Genomic DNA, 24,969 nt, shown 5'->3' on the forward strand with positions numbered 1-24,969 from the left:
GAGGTACTGAAGTTTAGAATGGGGCAAAAGCCTGTACGGAAGATTTTCCCTTTTATTAACAGGACTTTTGTTTTCTTTACGACTTTTCTCTCAAAAAAAGATAAATATAATCATATTCTCCTTATTAATGACCAAAAAAAGTAAAAAATAAAACCCTAATTTCCAAGTGGGCCAAAACCAAGCCCACCCTATTCCAACAAAGCCCAATAGAAACCCTAGCCCAATGAGGCAAGGATTCCCTAGAACTTGCAGAAAACTCCAGCCAATCGCTGCTGTAAAGATCCTTTCGGCCAGAGGCATCTCCTCGCCCGTCACGACCAGCCAAACTCCATACTTGAGAAGATCCAAACAACCCTCGACAAGCCTCAATTGCCGCGACCCAGAGCATCTTCAAGCAATGACCACCGCCAGCCACTTCAACCACGAACTCGCTACCATAGATCCAGTTCTAGTCAAGCACGAACTCGCTTCCATAGATCCAGTTCTAGTCAAGCACCAACTCGCTTCCATGACCACCGTTCGGGGTTTGAGAGAGAAAATTAGGAAGATGTCGTCGAAGTACCCCGCCTTCACCACCACAGTTTGGATCACACAAGGAGGGGAACCCATCCTTCTAGATCGTAGATGTCCTACCTCCGCCAGCTGAGAAGAGAGGCGGGGAAGAAAACTATCTTTTGAGAGGCAGAAGCATTTTACACACCTGTGCGTATTGACGATTTAGCCATAGAAAATGTTTTTAAAAAGTTGACTATCATTTATTCGAGTAAAAAAAAATCAAAACTAAATTTAGACCGAAGTTAGATGAGAACTGTTTATTGTGCATCTACATCAAGTTTTAGTATGTTTTATATATTATTTTTAATTTAATTTGGGTTTTTCTAAATGTACCCAGTAAATATCTATGTAAACCCATCAAATTTTTTTACACTCAGTAAAATGATAGAATTTCTAATTGCACCTAGCATATTTTCCAATAATACCCCTTCTAATTGCACCCAGCAAATCTCATACACTACAAAACCCACATCTCCATTTGGTGTAGAAACCTAAACCTTATGTTGATATACAATAGTACATGAATGTATATAATAATTATAGTAATAACAATGATAATACCTAAAGCTACAAATGGTGAGTATATATGAAGCATAAATCTGATTGAATTTGATGCCTTCATTATTTGGTGCCCGTGCAGCCGTGTGCTGCATTCTTAAAGGAGAAATCTGGAGAGATCCACTTTATGGCCAACTTTCCAACTTTTTTTTTTTTTTTTTGGGTTTTGAATATGATTAGACATTATACTATATATGAAAGATGAGTTACTATTCACAACTGTTCATGTAACAGTAAACTGACGATTTTACACCTGGTCTTCTACTATAAATGAAAGATGAGTTTACTATTAACAACTATTCATATAACAGTAGACTGACGATTTTACGCCTGGTCTTCTACCATAATTTTGCACCTGCCATATACATATGAAAAGACATTTTTACCCTGCCATATACAAATGAGAGAGCGGATGTTTTTTCCAATATACACCACGCACTTTAAGTACTGAAGGTACCAAACACAAAGATATCTCTCATTTTGGTAACATAAATGCGGACTCTTCTAGAGCTATCCACCAAGATCTGTAGGATCTGGGATAGATTACCTTGACCTTGGTAAAGATAAATATTGAGAGCTACTTATGATCTTTAGAGATCATGCGCATCATTGCAGCACATATCTTTCCTTCTTTCTTTCGCCAAATTTACTTAGAAGGAAACGATGCATTGAGATCCATAAATGTTAGGACTCTAGGTTCTTAACAAGGCGACATCTTTGAATTTCATGTCACAATATTTTACTCGAAATTTCTAGTTCGAGGCTAACAGTTGTGCTCTTTGTGACCCTTTAATTATACTCGAAGCTTCTGAGTCGAGTTTAAATAACTTTTGGAACTTCAGGTTCCAAAAGGAGTATGAACTTTATTTAGAGGATCCACATTAACATTGCTGAAGAACTGCAAGCTCTCATATAATCAAGGAGCAAGAAACTTCAAGTTTCGATCTCTTTTTGGCGATGCCTTTGAGAAACTTCAGGTTCTCATGTGATTAAAGATAAAGAAACTTCAGGTTCTAATAGCTTTCAATCACAAAATTCACAACACCATGTTTCAATATTATTATGGTGGAAGTCCTAGCCAAAATAAAGAAGGAATCTTAACATAGCACGGTGGAATATCCAGCATGTTGAAAGCATCTCAGTGCTTACTTTGGTCACTTCTCTTCCAGAGTGGCATGATAAAAATCCGCCGTAGTATGGAGTGGAAAACATGCATATGCCCAATGCTTAATTCCATCTCACATGTAGAAAGCATTCCCATGATTTTTTTGGGCACCACTTATATGGTCTTTTCATTTGCCATTATCCCTCTTCTTGTGGTTATAATTTAGCCATTTCAAAATTGGCTTTATGATACAACCCATACAAGATAGCAAGCTCTTCCAACATATGTCTCTTTGGAGGTGCATAATGCAACTATACTCCACTAGATGAACTCTTCCGGAGTCATCGATCAATCAGATCTACAAGACCTAAGATTTTAGTTATTACTGAGCTTTAAAGACCATGAACACGATTGCATTATGTTGTTGACACAACGTTTTCATAAATGGGATGTGTCAGGATTTAGAACTTCAGATTCTTGTACAATCTCATGTTGAAAACAACTTACTCGAAACTTTAGGTTCGAGGGTGCCACATACTAGAACTTTTTCATTCTTGATCCACTCGAAACTTTAGGTTCGAGTCTACACAATTAGAAGCTTCAGGTTCTAAGAGTGGAGTGAACTTCAGGTTCACAATTATAAGAAGAGAGACTGTACGCCCATTTTCATGTAATACCAAGTTGGGGAACTTCTAGTCCTCTTATAATCGGGAAACATTAAGTTTCCATTATATTTTTACTCGTAACTTCTAGTTCGAGTTTTACTAATTAGAACTGCATGTTCTAAAATATGGTATTTACATGTGACCATCTTGTAGTAGCATCAATCATGACCATAACTTATAAATGAGATATGTTAGATGGTCATCTAGTGAGTATGATAATTGAGGAACTTTAGGTCCTCATGTAATTAAGGATCAAGGAACTGCAGGTTTCGATCTCTTTTAATTACAAAACTCACAATCACGAAATTGGTTTAGTGGATCACTTTCTCAAAACTTATGATTGAGGAAAGAAAAAAAAGATATTAATAAAAAAAATGACATACCTGAATTCAAAGGATATACTCGTTGTACTCGTTAGTTAACTAAATAACCAATAGTTGAATATAAGCTTACTTATAATTTCGTGTCAAAATAATTCCCTCAAAACTTCAGGTTGAGGTTAAAGCTCTTTGATAAATTGTCCATATACTCGAAAACTTACGGTCCGAGTCTGCACAATTAGAACTTCAGGTTCTAAGGTGGAATGCTTTAAGCAAGCATAAAGAAGAATGTATCAATCGTAATATGAAAATTTACTCGAAACTTCTGGTTCCATTAATGAAGATAGAACTTTTGGTCTGGTTCATGATAATTTTCTATCTCTCTTCAAATTGCACAAGAACGTAATATTGTCTTTTGGACAAATTCTCTTCATATAAAAAAAAATGTATAGTCAAGAGGCTTCTGGCATTGACTTGGTGTCCATCCTCGAACTACAGCTTCTGGAGGTGGTTTGAACCCCTTTATCGAAAAAAAAATTAGAGGAACTTCAGGCCCTCTTATAATTTGGGGGTTAAGATGAGTTTATATATTCGACTGTATAGCTCTGAGGATCTTCTGGCCCTCGTAATTGTATAAACTCTGAAGAGCTTCATGTCACAATTTTCCAATTTACATTTCATGACCCTAGAGGAACTTCAGGTCCCCATATGATCAGAGATCAAGCAACATGCTATTTTGATCATTGTATAATTCTGAGGAACTTCTGGCCCTCATTAAGCTTTGAGAAATTTTCATGTCACAATTTTGATTGTGTAACTCTCGAGGAACTTCAGGACCTCGTGTAATTTGGATCATGAAGCTTTTGTTTTTTTATCTCTTGTGATTACAAATTCACAATTACAACAACTGTAAATTTTTCAAATTGAATGAAAGAAGAAGGTGAATCAAATGGCCAAAATAGATAAATACATACATGAAATTCTTTCAATTGAAAGACTGGATTTTTGGAAATTCTTATAGCCTGGATTATCCAAAGTTTATACTTGGTGAAAAACAATCAAAAAAATTGGCATCAACAGAGATAAGCCTAAAGTTATGGTGCAGATAAAAAAAAAATTCACCGGCATAAGTGTGTGTGTACAGTCACAGACTTGAGCTTAAAATAAACTGCGAAAGTCAATTACGCCCAGACACCCGTGAGCTTTTGGGGCTTATGATAAGAGGAAACCTAATCTCAAAATGAATTTGTAAGTTCCATGATTATGTAACTATGGTATGGTATAGCTATTAATGAAACAAACAAATAGAATAATAAATAAATAATATTTAATTGGAAATTGTATATAAATATGAATCATTCAACTTGCATGTATGATTAAACATGCTTGGCAACGAAAGCGTTGTATGAACAAAGTATATGGAACAGTAGAAAAAAATGGATTATAGGTGCAGCATATAAAGGGATCCAAATCAATAAAAATAAATAATCGAGATATTTGATGAAACTATAGTGGTTGTGTCATCATATAGAACCTTAATTTTAACCCATACATTATGAGTTATGGTCAAAAACAAACAAAGTTGCACCAAAAACTCATAAATCATCATAGAGTTTATGAGAAAAAATAAGAGCAAGCGTGCTGATAACGTGTTATAAAGTAGGAAGAAAATGGAGAGAGAATAGTTAGGGGGAAGTAGGAGTGTTCTCATTCAGTCTCATTAGCCTCCTTTATATAGAGGTAGGGTTTACATCAAAGTACATAACTAATGAGTATTTACATAGACATCCACATAGATAATAATATTTACAACAAAAAGATATTTATTGAGTTCAAATAATTGAACCTTCACGGTTCTAATATTGCATATGCACAAGGGGAACACTGGACACTCGGAGCATATCTTTCAAAGTGAGAATGTCCGTCTCTGCTTACTATTTATCACAAATGTCGTGATAAATTAATGGGTTAATGCTCATACACCCTGGTTTTAGCAAAATACTTCCCAAAAACCCCAACAAATTAGTTTCGTTCCTCTTCACCCAGAAAGACGTCCCTTTCTTTCTTATTCACACAACTTTCACTTTTTCTTTCCGTCAGTACCCTCCTGTTATTTCTTTACAATAGTTTATAATATGTTTAATATTTTTAGCTACAATTGATGAAACGTGGTGGGCCCATTCCAAAATTTATTTGTTTAAACAGAAGACTGCTAGAAAAGCATCCTTTATTCAAAGGTAAACAGTACGTTTTACTATTCATAATATCGATCGTTGACAGACTTGAATTAGTTGCTATCTGTAAAAGTACTAGCAAAGAATTACAAAAAGAGAGAGAAAAACTGAGAAAGCTGAGAGCCTATAGAGATAATCTTGATAGAGAATCACCTAACTATTGGGATATCATTTATAGACTACAGACTAGAATCTATAAAATAGAGCAAGAGATTGATAATCTCTTATATGTTCTTGAAGAGGAACAAAAACCTCTAGATTATTTGAGCATTGGTTAGATCCGCACATCACTGGTATCAGAGCTTGTAAAAATAGCTCAAGGAGAACCCCTCCTTAATGGGGACAATGTCAGAATTGTTATTAGAGAAAATAAATTCTCTACTGAAATCTTCTGATGAGAAATATCAGAAGCTGTTACTAGAAGTATCTAGATGTCAGTCGACTCTAGAAAAATTTCCCGCTATAATCCACCAATTGGAAAGATTGGAAAACAAACTGGATTATATCAAAGATCTTCCAAAAACGGAAGAAGAAAAACTAACGAGTGTTAGTAGAAAAATCAAAGAACAGCAAAAAACGCTGGATTCTATACTGAAGGACAAGAAATTGCCTACAGTAAAAAAGAAGACTAATGGATTCAAACCATTAGAAAAACCAGACACAAATCGTGTTCCAAATATGATTTTTCTGGAACCATCTACTAGTCAGACTAATATCCGGTATGAAAACCCGGAGAAAAGAGAAATGAAGATGTTAAGCATCTTTGGAAAAAAGAAAGGAGTTCAACTCCTAAATTCTGAAGAATTTGAATACAATGAAATCGAGCATGAGGTAAAAAACGCCTCAATACCAAAGCTAGATTTCAAACAGATCTACAGAAGGGGAACATTTGATCTAATGGATAGCCATCACTTCAAAATACTTGAATTCACAACCCCCTCAACAACAGGAGAGACAGATCTCTTGATGATCACCCCTGCTGAAGTTGCCAGAGCACAAGCAAAGAAGTACCAATTTATGCACATTGGAGCAGTCCAAGTCGGCATAAAGCTTTTGGCAAGAGAAGGCATCAACTATTCAGTCCTATGTGTCCTACAAGACAACAGACTGACCGACTTCCAAGCTAGTCTGTTGGGAACCTTAGAAGCATCACTGTGCAACCAAGTAGCATATTTCAACTGCTTCCCCAACTTCACCACCAGCTTGAAGGATGCAGCCCACTGTCTCAGACTGAGAGTCAAGACAGATGGAATATCCATGAAAGAAGAAATGCAAGAATTGGCGATAGTGTACAGAGTATACTATAAACTGATGAGCACCACAGTAGAACCGAAGACAAGGATCTCCAACATCCCTGGTCTCACTACTGGATTCCTCACCAGCCAGAAGAACCATTCACAGCAGATTCACAAGGTTGCTTGGAATGAAGTAACTTTTCCTCTTGAATGGAAATTATCCGGTCCAAAAAAGCTACCGGAAAGAGCAACAGCAAAAATCTACGAGAGTAGAAAAACAGGAGAAATCAGCCTCAACTTCGACAATCACAGAAAAAGTGATGTCTGTCCTGAGAACATCAGGATAAACAGCAGTCTTCTGAGAAGAAGCTACAGCACCAGAGAAGCCGGTGTCAGTGGTACAAAACCCACTATTGAAGAGCCAATATCAGAAGAAGAACTGGAAGCTGATCTGAACAGACCAGTCTATATGCTCAGTACCGAAAAGCTCTTTGATCTTTACAAAGAAGCTGAGAATTGTGAAAGTCCTGACCGATTAGAAAAACTAATCGAAGAGATGAAAGAATTCAAATTCAGAAAGACGAGAAAAGTCTTTCCTTATCAAGATATTGAAATGGAAGATGGAGAGAGCTCCAAAACTTTCATAAAAAAAGAAATAAGGGAAACAAAACTCCCATTTCAGAAAGCCCCCACGGGTAAAAAAAGGAGAAAGAAATTCTCAAAGATTTGTCCCAGAGGAAAATCTGCCAAGAGTTCCAATCACAAACTATGGCATCTGGTTGAATCTAGACAAGAGTCTAGATAAAAGAAAAACTATTGACCAATGGGTAGATAGCCTGATGATGGCTTCTGCACTTACCCTTGGCAAATTTGAAGCACCAGATTTGCAGGTGTATTATGAAACTACTCTCACAGGAGTGGCAAAAAAGTACTACCTATCCTTTAAAGAAACTGCCAAAGGAAGAGACTGGCTTGAAGAAATAAAAAATTCAAAGTCTCCGTATGATTTTGCAGTACCCCTGTACGATCAATTCTGTGGAGATCTCTCAAATCTGAGTGAAAAAGCCAAAGAAACGGCAAAGTCGAATATCTATGCTCTCAAAATCTGTGACATGAGATATTTCGAAGAATACCTGAATGAGTTTCAGGAATATTACTGTACAATTGGTGAACTAGAAAATACTGATCTAGTTAATCTGTTGCACAGAAAGCTCCCTGAACCGTGGAGAACAGCTGTGAGAGAAAGCATAGCTGAAAAACCAATTGAAAGATTTTCAGTTGGAGGAATTGCCGACAGAATCAGGCAATTACTGAAGGAGCAATGCAAAGCCAATCTTAGAGCTAAGATGGCCAAGAAGCAACTCAAAGGAGTTGAAAATTTCTGTTACGGAATACTAGATATGCCCACAAACTGGGGATGTCATGAATCTAAATTCCACAGAAAAAAGAAAAAGGAAAAATATTACTCTAAAAGATTCAAAAAGAGTAATCAGAAGAAGAATTGGAAATTCAAGAAGAGTTCCAATTACAAGAAGCAACAGGATGAAGATCCACAAAAGAAATTCTTCAAAAAAAAAAAAAGAATACTCATCAGCATAAACAACCTAGCAAAAAAGCTTGCAGATGTTGGCTGTGTAAAGCTGAAGGGTACTATGTCAATGAATGCCCGGAAAAGAGTAAAAGATCTACTAAAGCTCTCTTTGAAGAATATGAGCAAATAGTAGAAGTAGCAAACATGAAAGGCTACGAAATAGCCTATTCTGATGATGAAGATGACGACAGATCAGTTTACTCTGCCTGGTCTGAAGAAGAAGAAACTTCATCAGAAGAGTCTGAGATAGATTCTGAAGTAGAGCACTTCGAATCCAGACAAATGAATGTTCTACGAATTAAGAACTGGGAAGAAAGCAAGACAGAATCCTTCATGTCTTCCTATCAGGTAAACCCTGGCTCATTCGTTTGTGACTACTGCTTTTGTCACGAAAAGAATGGTCTCCCTATGTTCTGTGAAGAGTCTAAGAAGACTTATCACAAAGAATGCTTCATAGCTGAAGCAAGAAGAAAAACCAAGAATGGTCTTGTCAGCCAATTGGTTGAACAAAAATATGAAGAGTATTTCGCTGAGAAAAAAGCAAAAGAAGCTGAAACGGAAACCATGAAATCATCTTCCTCAGAAATAAAGGAAGAAATCATCGGTGAAGAAACAATCGATGAAGATATTGAATTGGTTGAAATACCAGATAATGTAGAACTGGTAAAAACACCAGAAACTGTTCATCTCTTAGAACGACAAGAGGTTACTGACACATGGGATCTACTTGGCCAACCATCCGGCAAGTATGATTATAAAGTCAGATATGATCCTCCGTCCTGGTTCAAAGATCCAGACAGCAAGAAGATAATTCCTACAGACTGGGATGATAAATCACCCACTCAGGAAAATGTTCCAAAAGAATGTAAGCCATTCATTCCCAAGGAACAAGAAGCTCAAGAAAATGGGCTTCAGCATTCGAAAGTCGTCTCTACAAGTAGATACAGCAACTACATAGAGATCGGACTAAAATTCCCTGATTACAGAAAATATCATCTACATGCTTTTGTAGACAATGGATCAGGATTTACTGTTGCAAAAAGATTTGCAATCCCAGATGAACTCTGGAAAGAAGATAAGAAAAACTCAGCTACTGGTGTCACATTTGATGGAAGCCATCTCACCATGAAGAAAGTAGCAAAAAATGTTCATATCACCATCGGTGGAGGAACATTCACCATCCAGAATGTTTGGCAATCTGAAGGCCAAGGATCTGATTTCTTGTTGGGAAATGATTTTATTCTCCAACAACGATTCATTCAGGATGAAGAAGCAATAGGCTTTAGAAAAGGAGAACGGGTGTTCTGGGCAGACAGACTCACACACGCACTCAGTGTGGTCGGTCCCGGTTTTACTACTCAGTATCAGAGATCGCAACAAAATAGTGGTGATCTTCCCCCCTACAAACCCAAATTTGAACCCATACTCCAAATTAAACAACAAGAAGAACTGCTTGTTGAAGAATCTTCAGAAGAAGAAGAAGAAGAAGAGACTAGTGAAGATGAAGAAGCTAGTTTCATCCATGAGCATAACCTCAAGCACTTTCAGAACAAGCTTGAGTCTCAACAAACTCCCACTCTTGAAAAAATCAAGAAACTACTCGAGCAGAATGTGGATACAAATCCTCAGAAGTTTTGGGAGAAAGACCCAGTGGTCTGTGAATTAAGATTGCATGACATGAACGCCATCTGCCATGTCAAAGCCATTCCTCAGTACAAAGAGGAAGATCAAAAAGAATTCAGAAGTGATATTGAAGATCTCCTGAAAAAGAGATTAATTCAACCGTCCACTAGCCCTCATCATGCTTCAGCATTCTATGTAAGAAATCATGCAGAGAATCTACGAGGCAAAGCTAGAATGGTGATTGACTACCGAGACGTCAATAAGAAAACTGTTAAAGACGGTTATCAGATCGCTCAAGTAAGAGTACTGATCAACCAGCTCAGAGGAGCCAAAGTCTTTTCGAAATTAGATGCAAAGTCGGGTTTCTGGCAGGTCAAGATGCATCCTGAGAGCATACCTCTTACTGCATTTGGAACACCTCAAGGCCATTACGAATGGTTAGTAATGCCTTTTGGTCTCAAGCAAGCTCCCTCAATCTTCCAAAGAAAGATGGACAACATCTTCAAGCATGTGGCGGAGTTCTGCGTCGTCTACATAGATGACATCCTGGTCTTCTCCAAAAACAGAGAAGAACACATGAAGCAACTCCATGAGGTGGTAAAGCTGATAGTTCAGCATGGAATTATCCTAGGCGAGAAGAAAATCTTCTTTATCCTTGATGAAGTTGATTTCCTAGGAATAAACATCAAGAATGGAATCATAAAGCTCCAACCCCATATTCTTGAAAAGATCTGGAGGTTTCCAGACAGAATTCCTGATGCTAAGAGTCTAGAGAGATTCCTTGGTGTCATAAATTATGGGAGAGATTTCATCCCTAAAATCTCAGGGTTAACAGCAATGTTATCTCCCAAGACAAGTTCCAAGAAAAAATGGAACTTCACCGAAGATGATGAAAAGATCGTGAAGCAGATAAAAAACGTCTGCAAAAACCTCCCTCCTCTTCAACAACCAGAAGAGAATGATGAAATTATCCTCCAGACAGATGCGAGTGATAATTACTGGTCTGGTGTTGTCCTGGCAAGAGCGCCTGGAACTAACATTGAAAAAATTTGCAAATTTTGTAGTGGCAAGTTCAGCCCTGCAGAACTAAATTATCCCACAGTGGAAAAAGAGATTTTGGCTGTCAAGAAAACGATTTTAAATTCTCCAGCTTATCTTGGAAAACCCTTTACTGTTCGCACCGATTGTGCTAGAGTAAAGAATTTTAAACTTGACAAAGCTGCTGATAGAGGAAGATTAGCAAACTGGCAATTGTTTCTTAACCAATATGATTATACTGTTGAATTAATTGCAGGAAACAAGAATTATCTTCCAGACGGTTTAACCTGAGAATTAGCCATGTTCAGCCAAAAAGAAGACGACGAAGGTCGTAATCCCAGAAGCAGAAGACCTGGGAAAGAACAGGAACCTGAAGAGGATCCAAAAGAAACCAAAGAAAAGGTCCTTAAAAGGTTTCTGCTAAGCTCAAAAGGCTTAGCCTCAACTGATCAATCCCAGGGTAAAGGATTGGCTAGCCCGTCTCAAACGGCAGACGGTAAAGGCACCTCAAGACCGTTGATGGCTGCTGCTTTGCCAAAAAGCAGACCAACTCCTAGTAGAGTTATAAATATTTTTAATTATGAATTAAGAACTTTTGATACTCCTGTGTTCAGAACTGGCAGGAGACTAGCTTATCACCAGAAGGCAATCCTGGATAATCTCTTATTTGCCTTTCAAGAAAGAAGCAGTGGTCTGATGTTCCCAGCCCTTTTCGCACTAGCTGAAGAACTCTATGAAAATGGTAGACCACAAGGTGAAGAGCTTCCTACACAGCAGAGTGCTGTCAGAAAAGAGAAAATCTCCTTCCTTGAAAGTCCCAAAAGTGCTAGGGTCCCTATCATGGCACTTAATGAATTAGATTGGCATGAATTCCACAATCTGATAGGAAGGCACAATTCAGAAGACCTAGTTCCTCCAACTCTCTTCATTGTCGCAGGACCATATGTTGGAAGATACCTGGTAAATGTTCAGAGTGAACATCCCCAAGAACACAAGCTTTGGCTTGTTGAAAATGGTTTTGTCCATAATCTATGGACTAAAACTAATGATGATCTAAAAGGTTTGCCACCCATTATTGTTAACACAGTTAAAAACATCAGGAGAAATAACTACATACTGCGTCTGAAGTTCAGATCCACTCCTCCAGAATGGAGTCAGAAGGCAAACGGAGAAGTTGAATATATTCCTCCATATCATTATGTGAGAATTATTCAAAAAAAATATCTTCAACCAGCCTGTGTAGCATACAATGGTCAACCAAATTCAAGCATTCCTTGGATGAAGGCTATGGCTCTGGAATACATGAAGAAGATCATCTCTGAAGACATCAGCAATACATTCCTGGCAGCAGGAGAAAAAATAATTATCACTGCATACGATCATCCTGACGTAGTCAGCAGTGACTTATTCATATCTCTCACCAGAAAAGAGATAGATTCAACTATGGCATGCATGCGGTGGGTGGAAAAACTTGAAAATGACAACCACTATAAAATGTATGTCGATACTGATGTTGAAGACAATGCTACTACTGTTAGAATGGCCCAGACAGACAACAGCTCCTTTGTCTTTGGCTACCATTCAGAAACAGACGAGAACATGTAGCATCACGGGTGAAATATAGGTGAGATTCCCAAAGGCAACTACTGTAGCACCTTTTGACTTTAAGAAAAGTTAAAGCTACTTTTTCAAAAGAAGAAATAGTAGAAAGCATTTCACCTGCCAGAAGGCTTTTGTTTTTCTCCATCCGACCTCCACCAGCAGGAGCACTCAGAAAAGCAAAAGTTCACGGAGCTATCCTGTATATTTTATGTTTTGAATTATAGTTTGAGTTCCGCTCTCTATATAAAGAGCTTTAAGTTCCATTTGTAAGGCATCGAAAAATTGAGGGAAGAGTCTTCACTCAAGAAGTACGAAAGCCATAGTAGCAGCTTGTTTCCTAAACAGCAATAGTGTGCTTTCATTACAAGTAAGTTCCTGCTTTCATTCTTATGGATAGCTAAACAGCCTTTTGCTGTTTACCTGAGAATGAGGCTCTGAATTTCTAGCATGTACTTCTGTTGAATAAATAAAATAAGGAATACCCATCTGTGTTTGTCAAAAGTAGCAAAGTATCTATTACTATATGTTTTGCATCTCTACCTATCACTATCTGTTCCATAGTATTGCTTTATCCTCTTAACTATCATTTTCGGTTTCCTATACGAGTTTTGAAAGTTTGAAAAGTATTAGCCTACCAGAGAAAACCAGTTTTAAAACTAAGATTAAGACAAGCAGCAGTGATACCGCCTGTTAAAGTATCCGCTAGGCAGGGAGCCGTAGGAGAAAAACTTGAGCATGTAGAAGGCTAGTCTTGTTTCCATTTTTGTTTTAAAAAAAAGATTTTCTAAGGAAGACAAATGCTCTAGAACTCAGGCTAGTATAGGAATAACCCCTTTTAGTCTTTTCACAAGTGAATAGTAAGATACATAAATACATGTGTGCTTGGGCATAATACTTGGAAAAACTGGGTAAACGGGAAATAGCCCTAAATTAATTGAAGGTATAATACAAGAAATCGATCGTGATCCTAATTATTTTACTGTGGGGCACGGGCACCAGGTCGATCGAGATTGAAACAGAGCTGCTTGAACTCTTCCTGCGCATATACAAATCGGTGATAGATCTTGGCCGGGCTCCACCAGGTGTCCCGGAGTGAAGCAAAGAGGACAGACTCATCATTTAGCTGATGTAGAAACCAGCGTCGTGGTATGTAGGAGAGCCAAATGAATCTACGATTCATAATACGACAACTGTTTACGAACTGATATTCTTCATTGCTACTTTGATACCGATGCAGAGACGACAAAGCATTGTTTCTGGTTTTCAATGTTAAATTAAAGGGGTGGGAATTAGGTTCGTGCCAATCCACTCTTCTAATACGGTATGATACACAGATGGACAATCCTATCCAATTTGTGTCGCTCAGAGATGGTGGTAACTGGAATTCGCAGCCCCAGCTGGCATCCGAGGAATCCTCAATTCGATGCCCGAACCACTCCAGAATTTCATTAGAAGGGCAGATTGCATTGTATATTAAATCCGGATCAAAGACCTAAGTCAAAATAAAAATAAATGCACATTTATGCAACTACGACAGTAGTAAATGGATATAATAGATATGCAAGAGAGAGGAAGAGAGACCTTGGTACGCACTTCAAGCATTGGAAGTTCATGCGGTTGATCATCTGCTTCTACAAGTTGACGGATGAAAGACAGATTATCGAAGAAAGAGGTCCAGCATTCGGTTATTGTGTTCTCAAACTCCCCCTCTTCTTGCCGGTACAAGAGACGCATACCACACTTGTCCACTGTCAAGCCTCTGCAACCAACATAAATTCTGGCCTCTACATCACTAATCACACTGAACTCCGTTAGAAAAATACTGGGGATGTAGGTTACCCAAATGAATCGACCAAGATGCAACGACTTGAGTTTCTCTTTAGTGATGGAACACATAGGGATAGGATTCAAGCAATAGTTGTCCTTGGCTCTCAAGTGACAGAGAAGTTTGACTGGGGAGGTAGCTGGACGCTGGTCATGAACTTCAAAGGTAACACATATAGCAAGTCCTGTCCAATTCTCATCCTCGTGCAATCTTGGAGGTAGTTTGATTCCCACCCTAGACCTAGAAGACATCTGATACGACATCTCATGTTTGAACCACACTGGAATTTCGTTGTCAGAGAAACAAATAATATTGTATGGGGAGGAAGGATCAAAATTCTTGAGAGCTGAAATTTCATGTCCACCGAGACTGAGAGTAGCCACCTTGTACCGCCTAAGCAACAACTTCAGGCATCTCTTCCACTGTGGTGAACTATAGCTTCCCTGAAGTTGAGTCTCAGCCATTATATGTACATGATGATGAGCCAACACCAACGATTTATCCTTTTCGGCAATGTTTTCTTGGTTTCGGTCCCTGTTTTCCAAAAGGCTTCTGGAGTGGAGTAACATTACTGATCTGAAGTGGACCAACTGGTTAACGTCAGACTCCCCAAAACCTTGCTGTTGCTGGAGATAGCATCTATAATTTCGCAGCTGCACAATTGAAGAAGAAGGAGCTTGTTCTGGTAGTACTAGTGCAGTACTTCTGCATCTGCAGAAGTTATTTAGATAATTAATTGATGCATTAGCAAATAAAACTTTTCTCTGCAGCACATTACGAATTAGTTTAACCTCTGAAAACAGGAACAGCAATTGATGGGCATTTCTGCTTCCTCTGCATTGCGCCGATCAACAGGTTGGGCCGGGGAGCGTGGTTGAGTAAGGACATGTTGCCCCAACGTGCCGACAGCAGCAGTTAATGAATGGATCAAGTCTTCCAAATCATGCTCGAAAGCTAAACGGCTTCCACACACTTGGACATCCATCTCTGCATCTATGGTTCTGAACAATGCGCTAATACCCTGACATTGATTCAACTGCTGTTGAAAATGAACACGTGGTACATGTAATACAACAAGTTGATCTGAGGTCCCAACACAACTGTTTATCTTGAGGGATCCGTGCCTTACTATACTTTCATGATCATGAGAGCAAATATCAACATAAAAGAAAAAACTACTATTGCCAGATGTAGAAGTAGATGTACACCGAGAAAATTGAACATATAGTTCTAATCCCACCCATCTCTGATCATCAAGTAAGTTTTTAGTGATGTAACACAAAGTTACATCCCCTGCATGGTGATGGAAGAACCAGGGTGGGGCTGAAATTACGGGAGCAGGAAAGCAAAAATGGAAACTATTCTCACGTCCATTGCATCCCTGTTAAAGCATAAAATTAGTCACATATGGTGAACTGAATTGGCGAACCTAGTAGAGGTACATAATTATATATGGGAGAGAGGAACCTCATAGAGTATCGACAGCTCTCCTCTCAATTTGAATTTAGAGAAACTTTTGCTGCAGCTATCTTCATTGAAAGTTGAAGTAGATCCCACATCCATCAGGTCACCAGTTGTTGTCTCCTCATTTAATAGGTACTCGCAATGTTGATTGAAATTGGAATCGAGGTGTTGAGTGGCAGTCTGATTTGCTAAACTTTTTACAAACTCTGCAGTGTCTTCCTCTGACATTAGATGTATCCCACAACCTCTCACTTTTAAATTTGGTCTCTTCATTGAAACTGAAGCTCGAAGTTGTGAGCTTGGTTTATCGAACATCCCACTAAATTGCCCCCCTCGCGGTTCATAGCAACAAAGTGCATATGACCCAGCCTTGAAGTCTATGAAGTTTTGAAAAACAAGGGAATTTTCAGGACCAACATCGGTGTGAAATTCACAGATAGTCTCTTCCAATTCCCATATCTTATTGAAATTGCCTTCAAGGATTTCAAAAACAACAAACAGAGCAAGTCCCATACACGCACTGTTACCATCAGATAGTGGGATTGTTACGAAAGGGCCACTCCTCCAATGACTCCACAGATTGGGAATTCTTGTACTGTGTGGAAAACAAATTGCAAATGGCTTTTTACCATACACTCGGTCCTGTAAAAAAGAAAAGAAAACTTGATCAGTATGATATATATATATATATATAGAGAGAGAGAGAGAGAGAGAGAGACCGCAATGTAAACAGGAAACAGCAGTTCAATGCGGTCTTTGGGAGCTGGAACTGGGACGTGGCTTGGCTGATCATCATCCTGCTCATATTTTCCGCAATGCATCAAAAAGACCCCTTCTCCGGATGCCCGTATTGTCAAAGTATCTGCATTATACTTCAACATAGGACATTCTTGTGCATAAACATGTTTTAGATTGAAGGGAAGATTATTTGGCAAGGACTGTAGCTTACTACATCTAAACAGGCGAAGTATTGTAAGCTCAGAAAGATTAGAGATGCTCTTAGGTATACTCACAAAGTTGTTTTCACTCAAATCTAAAAGCTGCAACGAGTATAAGCAACCAATTTCATGCGGTATGCTCACTATATTGTTTCCACTCAAATCCAATTGCTGCAAAGAGGATAAGCGATCGATGTCATTAGGTATAGTCACAAAACTGTTCTCACCCAAATCCAAAATCTTCAGAGAGGATAAGCAGTACAGGATATCAAGCGCTTCTTCTGCTAGACCACACCTCCGTAGATTTAATGATTTCAAAGATCGTAAATCGGAGAACCATTTAGGCAACTGCAAACCACTACATCCACAAAAAGATAGCACTTCAAGCTTCACCAAATATGAAATGGACGAGGGTACCGCTGTTATAGAAGTTTCAGAGGCATCAAGCTCCTCCAAATGTTTCATGCTTTCCAGGTTAGATGGCAATATGGATACACGTGAGCAGCCCGACAGATTAAGAGATTTCAGACTTCGTAGAACTGGAACAGTGAAAAGGTTCCTACAGCCTCTTAGATTTATCGAAATAGGGCATTTCAAATGCTTCGTCGGTATTGATAGACGCCTTAATGCCGTCCCATCTAAATGCAGTTGAGACAAACTATCCATATCTCCCTTAATATCTGGAAACTCTTTCAGCTTTGAACATCCTGAAAGAACAAATATTTTTAGAGACTTCAAGCTGATGAAACGGGGAAGGCTCTCTAGATCTACACATCCTTTCAAATTCAAAAAAATCAGATGTTGGAGACTCCCAATTGTTGGGTGAAGTTCTGATAGTTTTTCACAACCTTCAAGGATCAATTTCTTCAGATTTGGAACCCCATTCAAGTCAGGGATCTTCTTCAAGTGTTGGCAGTAGGAAAGATCGAGTTCCTCCAGAGTTCCCAAACGAAACTGCATGTTCGAATAAAAGAGAGTAATTAGCACTATTGAACTTTATGACCATCCGATTCAAGAAAAGCATATACAGATATACTGAAGTAAAACGATTTTTCTTTTTAACATCTGTGTGATTGAGAGAGAGAAGGGAACCTCATGGAGTTCAGGAAAGATGTCATCCTCCTCTGGTTTTCGACAGTTTATGATACTCAAACCCTTCTGCGGAGGATATCTCCTCCAACTAGATAAAGAGTTTATCAGCATAGGACAATCACGTACATTTACACTCCTTAGACTTGATGGAAGATCTTTTGGCAACGACCGTAGTTTGCTACACTTATACAGAGAAATTTCTGCGAGCTCCGAAAGCTGAGAGATGCTTTCAGGTACAGTGAAAATGTTGTTCTCACTTAAATCCAGACTTTGCAGTGAGAATAAATCACCAATGTCATGGGGGATTGCCCCTTCTGCGAGATTACATCCACCTAGGTTTAGCGTTGTCAAAGATCTTAAACCTGAGAACTTGTTTGGCAACTCTAAACCTGTGAATCCAGAACATCCATGGAAACACAATAGTTTTAGATTCTTGAGACCTGAAATGGAATCAGGAACTTTTCTTATAGCAGTATCACAAGCATCAAGCTCCTCCAAGTGTTTCAAGTAGCCTATGTTTTCTGGCAGTTTTTCCATGCTTGAGCACAATGACAGATAGAGAAATTTCAGTGATGTCAAATGACTACAAAGAACACTAGGAAGACTCGGAAGGTTCCTGCAGCCGCTAAGATTTAGCAAAACAAGGCCTTCCAAATGCTGGATTGATAAAGGCAGCACCCGTATAGCCGTGCCATCTAAATAAAGTTCTGATAAAGCATCCATGTTCCCCACAATCTCGGGAAAGTGTTCGAGTTTTGAACATCCCGAAAGAATAAAAATTCGAAGAGATCTCAAGCTGATGGACTGAGGAAGGCTCTCTAGACTTGCGCAACCTTTCAGATTCAGAAAAACCAGTTGCTGGAGATCCCCAATTGTTGGGTGAACTACTGATAACTCAGTACAACCTTCAAGGATCAATCTCTCAAGATTTGGAACCTTACTGAAGTCTGGGGTCGTGGCTAAATATTGGCAGTTGGAAAGATCCATGAGTATTAGCAATCTAAGAGAGAGCTGTTACGAAATAAGAAAAGAAAAATGAGAGCAATTGGAAAAATTAACACGTCTTGAAAAGAAAAGCAAACTAGAATAACCGAACTTGAGGACAAATCCCAAGCAACAAATATACCGTTTCATTCCATAGTTGCTTAATGCGGCTGTTAGGCATCTTGAATTCAACCAGCTTGTCCGATTTAAAATCAGATGGCAAAGATTCTAGAGGGCATTCGTGCCATTCTAAAAGTCGTAAATTTTTAGAGACATATCTGAAATGCACATCCAGAAAGTTCACATTATAAATCTTCAGCAATCGTAAGTTGCGCATAGTTAAGAACGGGTCATCATCCAATGGCATTTCTTCTTTTTCAGGCAAGCTTAAGAATAAGCCTTCAACAGCAGTTGTTCCCTATACAAAAGATTCTCAGTGTAAGGTTTAATTATAATTTGTAAGATACATATATCCTATACAAATTGAAAACAGAAGGTTAAGAACTGTACATAATGTATGTACGTGTGCGTAAACACACCACACACATATATTATATATGCATGAGTGAGTGTATTACATGTAGTATTAACTCTATCTCTCACCGTATTGTCCATCAGCACGTTCCAAGCATCCTCAAAACGCCATGACATTCTGCCTTCGTACTTGTGTGCATTGTCATCAAGCCACAACCTGCTACGTTTACCCGGAAAAGAAGATTCTCCACGAACAATATGCCAACCCAAGCACCGTAGCAAATCATGCATCCACAGTTTATTTCTTTCGATTTTAATCAGAGATTTGTCAATAAGGGTACTTATACCTATTCTGGAAGAAAAGCCACAACCTTTCAATATATTCTTTACACGGATATGATCCTCGCCATTGAAGAAACATGCAATGTCCAAAAATATTTTCTTATCTGTATCCTGTAATCCATCAAAACTTATTTGAAGCACACTGAAAATGTCTTTATCCGGATCATCATCTAGTCTATGCAATATCTCTGACCATTCATCTACCTTTAGTCTAGACAAGTATGACCCCAGAACTTCATGAGCTAAAGGAAGGCCACTAGCATATTGCAGAAAACTCTTGGACAGCGCTACAAACTCCTCTGGTGGATTGTCTTTCTTGAAGGCTTTCTGACTTAACAGCTGAAAAGCTTCCTCATCTCTCAATTTTTCGACCTCATATATTTTATTTTCTTGTACATTAAAGTATCTCAATGGGCTCCTATCTCTAGTTGTTATAATCAGTCGACTCCCTCCACCCCATATATTCTCTCCAAGCGGGCCTCCAGGTGCTAGACATTCTATTTGTTTAAAATTATCAAGATCGTCTAGAATGATAAGCACTTTTTTCTTAAATAGTGCCTTCTTCAATAACTTGATCCCTTTTTCAACAGTATCTATATTTATATTGCCAACCCCCAAAAAGGATTCACAGAGACGTCGCTGCAACTCAACTTCGGATTGCAATCTAACTTGGGAAACAAAGCCACTATGATGAAATTGGTTACGGATCTTTTTGAATACTTCCTTAGCAAGAGTTGTCTTACCGATTCCCCCCATTCCCCAAATCCCTACGGTAAGAACATCATTTAACTCTAGATCCAGGCGAGACTCTATTTCTAATATACGAGCATCCATTCCAACTAACTCTCTTTCAGGAACGGATAACATTTCATTTAGTGCATTTAGAATCGCATCAACTACTTCTTGAACAACTTCTGATTCTCTTCTGCATATATAACGATGACAAAACAAAGAGCAGACGGATCTGTTAACAATAACTTTAAAAAGTTCACATTTTATAACCCTAAAATATATTAACAGAAACCAACCCAATCAAATAATTATGGTCAAATCTAAAACAACAGAAGATTTAATAAAGAAAAACTAACAACTGAACAAACTATATCACAACTGAAAAACATTCCCACTAATTTTTTTTTTTTTTTTTTTTTCACATACAGATTCTACTCATGCTAATATAGAAATGATAAAGAAAAGCACCATAACCAAAAGGTAGTACTAGAGAATGTGACACCAGCATAACCAAAAGGTACAAATTGACAATATGAAATCATTCCAGCCAAAATGAACTTACTCTCTACCTCAAAACCGAAAGCAAAATCAACATCATCTTTGTTTCAATATATATTGATGATAAGTGCTTTAATAGAAATAGGCAGAGTTTGATCAACAAGTTAAAGTAAGAGATGATGAAAAAATATAGTAAATATATAAAATTTCTTCCAATTGAACAACAAATATAGTAAGTAGAATTACCTATCCTGTGTCACATGCCATCCGGAGAGACTGGCTATATCCTCTAAAGCTTCCCTCCACTTGTCCACCTGTCTCATATCGTCCTTGAAATCTGTCTCATGCTCAGCAAACGCCTTGCCGTAGTTTCCCGTTTGCTTCCTTATCTCAGATGGTTCTACATGATAAAAAACCGGAAGAACTTCCAGCCCCCTCACTTTCCTGCATTCAAGAATATGTGCAAGTTCATCCAGACACCAAGTTGAAGTAGCGTAGTTGGTTGAAAGAACAGTGACCGCAAACTTGGACTCTTCGATTGCTTTCTGGAGTTCCGGTGAAATGGATTTCCCCCTCCGAAGCTTTTCAGTGTCTCTAAATGCGTCGACCCCTCTCTGGTTCATAGCATAGTATAAATGGTCTGTGAAACTATTGCGGGTGTCCTCCCCCCTGAAACTGAGGAAGACATCATGTTCCCAGTTAGATGATGAAGGAACTGATTGGGGGTTGGGGGAAGAAGATGATGAAGGTAGTTCCATATACAGATACTACTTGGGTCTCACTGGAATCGATTTCAGGTTCCGATTCTCTGCTGGAAACTCAGAACAAGGTAGAATCCAATGGGAAATTTCATTACCAGCTTCGAAGCTGATCGGCCCGATCAAAATCATCGAGGCCAATTTCCCCAGGGAGAAGCGATGACTTCTCACTATGTTCGGTCAACGGCAAAATCTACTTACCGATGAGGCTTCAGCGAAATTTACATTTTAGTGAAAAAGAGAAGACACTGAAATTTACCATCCAACTTTTACATTTTTGATAAGGAAGTTTTTTTTTTTTTTTTACATTTATCTAGAACTTATATCATGTTTTCTTAGCTATATTTGAGAGAATATTAAAATAAAATTGCAAAAAAAAATTAACTAACTACTCTAACAACTTATTAATTGTAAATTTACAATGATCATGACATAATCGGAACCAAAACGGTATGTGACGATCACAACTTGATGACGAGATTTTGTCCTAAACACATGTCACTTATGTATTTGTGGGTTGAGAGTTTGGGACATTTATCTTCTTGAGGATTTTTACAAGGTTTTTTTTTGACAGAGTAATAGAGATTTCATTTAATCCCAAAGCCAGAACGGCACATACAAATAAACCATATATGCTTGTACCCTAACTCAGTGGTCAAGCAGGTAAGGGAATACGGGTACCATCCACTAGTACATTGTTGCGCAAATAATCAAGAGCCTACACAACTACATATCTCAGCTTACACTAAGAAAACTACCTTGAATCTCCTTTCGTTAATGCACTCAATTGTGGTACTTCAGGAGATTCATTAACTTGGTGTAAAAAGAAAACCATAGCAATTTAGAATAGAGCTCACTAAAAAAGCAAGCATAAATTGGGCCAAAACCCACTACCTTCCCCAAACAAAAGGGGGTTATTGGAATAAAAACTAAAACCTTTTAAAACCCTAAAGCCTGAAATAACAGATTGCTGCCTAGAAGCCCAAAAGCAACCCCAGCCCAAAAGCATAACAAGTTGGCATGGCCCAAACCAGCCCCTGCCGCACTGTGCAGCATCATCGAAAGCACCATGCCGACCACCACAGCCACCACCCCCAGAAGTCTTGACGCCGTCTCCATAGAATTTGATGCAATGCTGCGACCAAAACCCACCTGGAAACCCAAACATCTCGATCCGCCATTGATCTCCACGAGCCGTCACTGCCTGGAACCAACCCATGTCGCCGAACACCGACCCATGATCAACCGATGCTTGCGATCTCAACCAACTCAGCACTGCAACGAAGCCAGATCTGATGCCGATGGCCATCACTGTCCCACCTCTAAGCCAAATTGCCCCAAGACTCGAAGGCAAGGCAGATAACCACCACTCGTCCGGCAGCAACCCCCACATCATCGCTACCAAGAGCAGCGCTGACGCTAGGCCGCTGCCGGACGAGTACTGCTTGACGAACGCCGAAGTTCCTAGGGTTTGAGAGAAAAACCAGTGCAGCTCTCAGAGAGAGTCTTTTCACTTTCTTTTTTTTTTGAGGTTTTTACAAGGTTAAATTTAAGAGAAAATTTCAGCCCTCGTCCCCAAACTATTTTGCCAAGGCCAATTTGATACCCGAACTCTTAAAAGTATCAATGTGATACCCAAAGACCTATATTGGCATCAACATAATACTTCCGTCAAAAATATCTAACGGCGTCGTTTGTTTGCTGACGTGGCAAGCATATGGGCCCCAAAAAAAAAAAGTGAAATGACCAATTTACCCTTTTTTTTTGTTAATTCATTTTTTTTTCTTTTCATTTCTTTTTCTTCTTTTTTTCTTCTTCTCTTCTTGTTCTTCTGGGATTTTGTTCTAGCCAAACCGCAGCAAGCTCCGCTCCTTCTCCTCCGCCCAAGAAATCAAAGAAAAATGGCTTTTGCTTCTTCTTCAACCTCAGCCTTCTTCTTCTTCTTCTCTCTCTCATCTCCTTCTCCTCCGCCCAAACCATCACCAATGCTGCCATCATCCTCTCCAATTCGACATCGACGTGAACCGTTGCTCCAGCGTCAGCCATAGGTCCCTGGACGTGTCGGAGCCTTTGATGTGCGGCAGTGCCAACGAGGACAGCATGGCGTTGATGTCGATGGAACCAAATGCACCCGGTGGTAACGGATCAAATTCCGAGCCCAGTATTGGCCCATCCTCCCTGAATGGCTCCTCCAGATGCGCCTCCACAAAAGCAATAGCTCGAGCCTCTATTATCAACTGCTGCGGCGGCGGCTCACTCCCCGCCATTTCCTCAGAAACCACTCCAGTCGTTCCAGCCAGAGAGTCCTTCCTCTGCCGCTTCCGATCGTTGGCGTCGGCTTACCGTCCTTCAATCTCCACTGGCAAAACCACATATGTAGTTGCTGATTAGAAAAATCCAATTTCACCGACAGCTCAGCTCTCACCTACTCCAACGGGTATTGCTCATCTAAATCAAATTCCAAAACACACACACACATTCGCATTCTCATTACACTATCCGCCACTAGAATAAACAAACAAATTCTCAAAACAAAAATCCAGAAACCTGCATAAGCTTGCTCAAGAACTTCCAACTACGAACGAGTCTTCATTTTGCGCTTGGTTCTATCTCACCTTCCTGAGCCTGAGCTCTCGTCTTCTCTCTCTCCGAGCCAGTCTCCATGGCCTCACCTCAACCAAATCAAAAACCCTAGAAATCAAAGCTATCGAGAATCGAAGAAGCGGCTGTGATTGATTGCGACGGGAGGCCGTGGGCGTTGAAGATGGCGGCCATGAGATGAGACCAGATGAAGTAGTTAATTGGTCGATTCGAGGCGGATGGGCATGAGATTGCATATGGATGAGAGGAGGACGTCTGGGGTTTCCGGGTAGGAGGAATCGACCATGGTTTAGAGAGGAGGGAGGATCAGAGAGAGAGAGAGAGAGAGAGCTCGATCTGTTTTGTTAATTTTTTTATATATATTTTTAATTAACTAGTAGAGAAAGATAATTTTACCCTTGATAAAAATATCACATGGGACCCACGTGCTTGCCACGTCAGCAAATAGACGGCGTTATTAGAAATTTTTGACGGAAGTATCACGTTGATGTCAAAATACGTTTTTGGGTATCACATTGATACTTTTGAGAGTTCGGGTATCAAATTGGCCTTGACAGCATAGTTTGGGGACGGTAGCTGAATTTTTCTCTAAATTTAATAAACACCATTCTATTTGTTACTGTTATTTTCCGATAGAAAAAAAAAAAAAAAAAAAGGTCTGTTATCGTGACTTTGAATTCAAATAATTTAGCTGAGAGTCGATTGGATTTTAGTTTTGCGTATACACTTTTGCCT

The 24,969-nt window shown here is 39.1% G+C and overlaps 1 protein-coding gene across 3 annotated transcripts; it reads right to left on the reverse strand.

Moving 5' to 3' along the window:
* Nucleotides 1-13,354: 13,354 nt before the first annotated feature.
* LOC112187646 lies at nt 13,355-21,821 on the reverse strand. Of its 3 annotated transcripts, none has more exons than XM_024326526.2 (10): nt 21,122-21,821; nt 19,433-20,570; nt 18,972-19,247; nt 17,846-18,856; nt 17,602-17,707; nt 16,535-17,460; nt 15,819-16,457; nt 15,143-15,732; nt 14,108-15,062; nt 13,355-14,018 (listed from the first exon to the last, which is right to left on the reverse strand). In XM_024326526.2, exons 1-10 carry the CDS (start codon nt 21,631-21,633, stop codon nt 13,503-13,505), a joined length of 6,669 nt encoding a protein of 2,222 aa, XP_024182294.1. In that variant the 5' UTR covers nt 21,634-21,821; the 3' UTR covers nt 13,355-13,502. The 3 variants fall into 3 exon arrangements, with proteins under 3 accessions (XP_024182294.1, XP_040371336.1, XP_040371337.1); XM_040515403.1 differs by having other exon boundaries at nt 13,562-13,695; nt 13,828-14,018; nt 16,535-17,707; XM_040515402.1 differs by having other exon boundaries at nt 16,535-17,707.
* Nucleotides 21,822-24,969: the final 3,148 nt, after the last annotated feature.

The sequence above is a fragment of the Rosa chinensis genome, chromosome 2 (genome assembly GCF_002994745.2).
Source record: "Rosa chinensis cultivar Old Blush chromosome 2, RchiOBHm-V2, whole genome shotgun sequence".
In the NCBI taxonomy this organism is placed as follows: domain Eukaryota; kingdom Viridiplantae; phylum Streptophyta; class Magnoliopsida; order Rosales; family Rosaceae; genus Rosa; species Rosa chinensis.

What these genes read in the sequence shown, in the direction of transcription:
- LOC112187646 (XM_040515402.1), bottom strand. Translation starts at nt 21,633, where the DNA reads ATGGAACTACCTTCATCATCTTCTTCCCCCAACCCCCAATCAGTTCCT. An exon ending in TGGCATGTGACACAGGATAG is followed by an intron (nt 20,571 to 21,121) that starts GTAATTCTACTT and finishes TTATATATGCAG; the next exon opens with AAGAGAATCAGAAGTTGTTC. An exon ending in AGCTGTCGATACTCTATGAG is followed by an intron (nt 15,733 to 15,818) that starts GTTCCTCTCTCC and finishes ATGCTTTAACAG; the next exon opens with GGATGCAATGGACGTGAGAA.